Genomic DNA, 5,908 nt, shown 5'->3' on the forward strand with positions numbered 1-5,908 from the left:
TTTTTCATTCATACCACTCAGATCATACAACATACAGTATAAATTAAACATATAAGCTTCCCTTACCTGGATAACAGTGAACTTCCAACAACAAGATTTTAGGTTTTCCTCTAACCACGTCTTACACCCAGGCTTCGCTCAACAGTTCCCACGTAAATCTAAGACACCAAAAATCAACATAATTCAGACCTAGAACTCATGCATGCAACCAAAACCAGGGTTCGCATGAAACCAGAGGAGACGACGTGTAGAAAGGAAAACTTACCAGTTCCGATCCAAGTTCTGTTCGGTCCAAATGAAAGATCACAGCAGGACGAACGTTCCTATGGTTCTGGAAAGTGAATCGGAGAAGAAGAAGATGAGTTACAGAAGAGAGAAGGGCAACTGGTTCTAGAGAGAGATCAGAGAAAATGGAAGATTTTAGGTTTCAGAGAAAGAAGGTGAGTGATGCAGGTGAGTGGAAGGGTTTTCGAAAATCTGATTTTTGTTTAACTCACATTCGTTTGAACGAACGTCTCCCAAACGGACACCTGCATACCAAACTCTGAAACAGAAGCTTCCAACGACAAGTGGCGTGTGTGCATGCAGAGTTTTGTGCGTTTTTAATGCACTGGGACGTGTGGCGCGGCGCATTCATGGAAGCAGCCAGGTGATTCAGCAGCGTAATAAATGCTGATTTGACACCTAATTACGCTTCTAATTTACCGGGATCTCACATTCCACCTATCTACAAAAATTTTCGACCTCGAAAATTAGAGACTCACCCAGAAACAGATTAGGATACAAGTCCTTCATGGCGCTCTCAATTTCCCACGTTGAATCACCCGTCTTAGCGTCCCACACCATTTTCACCAAGCGAACTTCCTTGCCCTTGTAGTACTTGGTGCGTCTATCTTCAACACGGACTGGATGCAGTTCTAACGTTCGGTCTGGACGTAGCTGAATGTCTTCTAACTCCAGTACGTGTGTCGGATTTGCTATATACTTTCGAAGTTGAGAGACGTGGAAAACGGGGTGAAGGTTGGATAGTTGGGGCGGCAATGCAAGCTCGTACGCTACGGGTCCAATCTTCTTCAAAATCTGGTACGGCCCTATGAACTTGGGAGACAGCTTCTTTGGTCGAACGGCTCGTCCTACACCAGTAATTGGATTGAGTCGAAGAAACACATGGTCTCCTGCAGCGAATTCCAACGGTCTTCTCCTCTTATCTGCATACGACTTCTGTCTGCTCAAGGACGTCTTCAATCTCTCCTGGATTTGCTTGACTTTCTCGGTCGTTTGTTGGATGAGCTCGGGTCCAGTCAGCACTTTCTCTCCCTCTTGGAACCAGCAAAGTGGTGTTCGGCATTTCCTCCCATAGAGAGCTTCAAACGGCGCCATACCTATGCTCGACTGATAGCTATTGTTGTACGTGAACTCCACCAGTGGCAAGACTTCATCCCATGCGCCCAAGTGGTCTAGGACGCACGTCCTCAGTAAATCTTCCAGCGTCTGGATGGTACGTTCAGACTGGCCGTCCGTTTGTGGATGATATGCTGAACTCATCTGCAGCTTGCTTCCCAATTCACCTTGTAAGGATTGCCAAAACCGAGATGTAAATCTCGTGTCTCGGTCAGAAACTATGCTTGAAGGCACTCCATGCAGACGAACGATCTCAATTATATACAATTTGGCCAAATTAGTCATTGACATCTTCAAGTTCACGGGCAGGAAATGGGCGCTCTTCGTTAGTCTGTCCACGATCACCCAGATTGAATCGTGATTTCTGACTGTGCGTGGTAGATGAGTCACGAAATCCATAGATATGCTATCCCACTTCCATTCGGGAATTTCCAACTGTTGAAGCAATCCGCCAGGTCTTTGATATTCTGCCTTCGCTCGTTGACAGGTCAGACATGATGCCACAAAACGAGCGACATCACTCTTCATTCCAGGCCACCAAAACGATTTCCGGAGGTCTTGATACATCTTAGTCATACCCGGGTGCATGCTAAGACGGCTGTGATGAGCTTCCTCCAAAACGATCCGTTTCAGCTCGCCATCGTTAGGAACGCACGTCCTACCCTGGTAACGCAGCATGCCGTCCGTTCCTGTATTGAACCACTTGGCTCGATTCGTACCGAGCGCGCTTAAGATCTTCACCAGCTCTTCGTCCTCTCGCTGTTTCATTCTGATTCGGTCGAACACATTGCTAGATATTCTAAGGTTACAGCACTTGATGCTGCTCGGTTCTAACTCAAATTGTAACCTTAGATCTCTGAAACTCTCCACCAAGCTCAGCTCGCGCACCATCATAGACGACATATGCACCACTTTTCTGCTTAGGGCGTCTGCTACCACGTTCGCTTTTCCTGGGTGATAGAGTAGTTCGAAGTCATAATCCTTCAAGAACTCAAGCCACCTCCTCTGCCTCATATTCAACTCCTTCTGATCAAAGAGGTACTTGAGACTCTTGTGATCACTGAAGACTTGGAACGCGGATCCATACAAGAAATGCCTCCAGATCTTCAGCGCAAAAACGACCGCTGCCAACTCCAGGTCGTGCGTCGGGTAATTCCTCTCGTGAATCCTCAACTGCCGAGACGCATACGCTACCGCTCGCTTCTCTTGCATCAAAACACAACCCAGACCTTGATGAGAAGCGTCGCAATAGACTTCAAACGGTTTAGACGTATCCGGAATAACCAGCACTGGGGCGCTCGTAAGCTTCACCTTCAACTCCTGAAAACTGGCCTCACAACGATCGGTCCAAGCGAACGGCTGATCTTTACGGGTCAATTGAGTTAGCGGCGCTACTATCTTAGCAAAACCTTCAATGAAACGTCTGTAGTAGCCCGCCAGTCCAACAAAACTACATACTTCCGTGACCGAACGCGGACTCTCCCAATCCAGTACCGCTCGCACTTTCGCTGGATCCACCGAGATGCCTCCAGCCGACACCACATGACCCAAAAACTGAATCTCCTTCATCCAGAATTCACACTTAGACAACTTGGCATATAATTCTTTCTCCCGCAACACTCCAAGTACAAGTCTAAGGTGCTCTTCATGCTCGTCTTCGGTCTTGGAATAGATGAGGATATCATCTATGAAGACGACCACAAACTTATCCAAATAAGGCCTGAATATGCGGTTCATGTACTCCATGAACACGGCTGGAGCGTTCGTTACTCCAAAAGGCATCACTACATATTCATAATGCCCATACCGTGACCTGAATGCTGTCTTCTGGATGTCATCTTCTTTAACCTTAATTTGATGATATCCGGACCTCAAATCAATCTTCGAGAACACTGCAGCCCCATGTAGTTGATCCAGCAAGTCATCTATCCTTGGCAAAGGGTACTTGTTCTTGATGGTCAGCTTGTTTAATTGCCTGTAGTCAATACACAACCGAGAGCTGCCATCTTTCTTCCTTACTAACAGCACGGGCGCTCCCCAAGGTGATACGCTCGGCCTAATGAATTTCTTCTCTATCAACTCCTCAATCTGCTCCTTTAGTTCAGCTAACTCCGCAGGCGACATCCTATATGGTTGAACTGAGATGGGAGCCGCTGTAGTCACCAAATCAATCGTGAACTCCATTTCACGCTGAGGGGGAAGTCCAGGGATCTCTTCCGGAAAAACGTCCGCAAACTCGTCCACAACCGATCGTCCATTACCGTTTCTAGTGGACGATCGTTCTTCTACCATTTCTCTGGATTCCTGATCCTCGTGAGTCATAATCAGGAAACAGCTGGCGCCTTCCATAATGTCTTCTTTCAGCTGACCGAGCGTCACTGAAAGAACTTCTTCTTCTTCACCAGGGAAGATCAACTCCTTCGCTCCACAATCAATAAGAATACGATTGGCAGCCAACCAATCCATTCCTAAGATCACCTCCAAACCTTGAAGAGGTAAGCAGATGAGGCTAACCTTAAACTTACGTCCCTCCACTTCTATAGGACACTTGACGCACATAGTGGACGTCCTAACCTCACCAGCTGCTGGGGTAGACACCACCAGATCACACAACATCTCACTCACTTTTAATCCCAGTTTTTCAACACACGCCTTCGAGATGAAGGAGTGCGTCGCCCCCGAATCAAACAAAGCACAGCATGATCTACCATACAGCATGCATTCACCAATTACAAGGTTACCTGAGCTAGCTGCCTCCGCGCTCGTTATAGCATATACTCGCCCACTAGCTTGGGCTCGTCCTCCTCTCGCCTGATTCCTTCCAGCATTGGGTGGCCTCATCACCGCACGCCCACTCATATTGCACTCGTGATCCAAGTGCCCGCTTCTCCCGCAACGATTGCATTGCTTTACCCCCACCAATTGAGGGCATGAAGACCTATAATGTGGCCCTCCACACCGGAAACAAACAACACCTCCCTGCCCAGACTGTCCGACAGGAATTACTGCTTGAGATCCGCTCGTCTAAGAAGACTGATTTGGACGAGCGTAAGGAGGTCTCCTCTGTACAGCACCTCCCCTGGACACCACCGGTCCTCTACTCACTTGTTGCGACCTCTTCTGACGTTCCGCTTCTGCCATGTTCCTCTCCAAAACCTTGGCTCTCTCAACCATAGCGGGGAACGTTCGGATACACAAACTGGATATCAACACTTTCAAGTCGCTCCGCAATCCGTTTTCAAACTTTCTACACTGCCATACTTCACTTGTGGCCATGGTATTGAATCTGACGAGATGCTTGAACTTATTGGTGTATTCGGAAACAGACATACCTCCTTGAACCAGTTGTAAAAATTCCACTTCCTTCGCAAACCGAACGCTGTCCGGAAAATATTCTTCATAAAACTTAGCCCTAAACACTTCCCAAGTGACTGGCTGTCGTGCGTCTGCGAGAATGGCTCTCGCGCTCGTCCACCAATGACTTGCTTCTCCCGTCAACAGATACTCCGCGTACGCTAATCTATTCTCATCTGGGCATCTCTTGGCATTGAAGATTTTCTCTATATCCCTTAACCATTGATCTGCTTCATCTGGGAGACCCTTCCCACTGAACATAGCCGGATGGTGTTGGAGAAAACTCTCCAAGCTCCATTCAGCATTTGGTTGGGCAGCGTTTGAAGAGGATGCTCCAGACGCACCTCTAGTTGCTGCAAGTATCTCCATCAACTGCCTCTGCGTGGTCTCAGAATTTGCACGAGAGGACTCCAAGCTCTGCATAGCAGCTTGGTTTTGCTGCATCAGAGTGGCGTTTTGCTCCATGAGGGTCGTATTTTGTTGCTGTAAGCGGTCTATCACCGTCTCCAACAACCTAGCGTTGTTGGACGTATCAGGTTCGTTAGGCTGCGGGGGAGGAGGGAGTCTAGGTGCCATTCGTTCTCTGGATACAGAGAAAAACGAGCGTTAGATATGTCCAAGAGTTAAATAACAATAACTCATTAAACATGCAATAAGCACACAGCAAAAACACAGTGCACTCATAACCCTACAACGTCCTTAAGAGAACAAAACTGCTCTGATACCACTAATGTAACATCCCAAAATACAGTAATTACCATAATTCAGAATTAATTACAATTAACAGTAACATAAACAGTCTTTGCATTAAAATTAGGATTTAAAAGCCGAACGACATCAGTACAAAAGAAGGCGCATAAACGCAGGCCATGAGAATCTGAAACGAACGTTCTTAAATGTATAAAACAACGTACGACAAAACAAAAATTTGAAGCTTAAGACGAACGACCTTACAAAATACTTGGCCGAACGTTTAAACTACACTAACGTTCACAGATCTATTCTAACGAGCGCTCTAAGGCTCGGCCTTCACATCAACTTCCACCAGATTTGTTTCATCCAAATTTTCTTCTTCCAGCATTTGCTCAAGGGATGCACCACCATCTGCTCACATCCACAACGGATGATCATTGCATTTTGACAAAACGGATTA

The 5,908-nt window shown here is 46.9% G+C and overlaps 1 protein-coding gene across 1 annotated transcript; it reads right to left on the bottom strand.

The window, feature by feature from the left end:
• Nucleotides 1-723: 723 nt before the first annotated feature.
• On the bottom strand, nucleotides 724-4,260 carry LOC128196192 (uncharacterized). The gene is made up of 4 exons (XM_052876424.1): nucleotides 4,143-4,260; nucleotides 2,463-3,824; nucleotides 1,998-2,351; nucleotides 724-1,769 (listed from the first exon to the last, which is right to left on the bottom strand). Exons 1-4 carry the CDS (start codon nucleotides 4,258-4,260, stop codon nucleotides 724-726), a joined length of 2,880 nt encoding a protein of 959 aa, XP_052732384.1.
• Nucleotides 4,261-5,908: the final 1,648 nt, after the last annotated feature.

This window comes from Vigna angularis, chromosome 4 (genome assembly GCF_016808095.1).
Source record: "Vigna angularis cultivar LongXiaoDou No.4 chromosome 4, ASM1680809v1, whole genome shotgun sequence".
Lineage (NCBI taxonomy): Eukaryota > Viridiplantae > Streptophyta > Magnoliopsida > Fabales > Fabaceae > Vigna > Vigna angularis.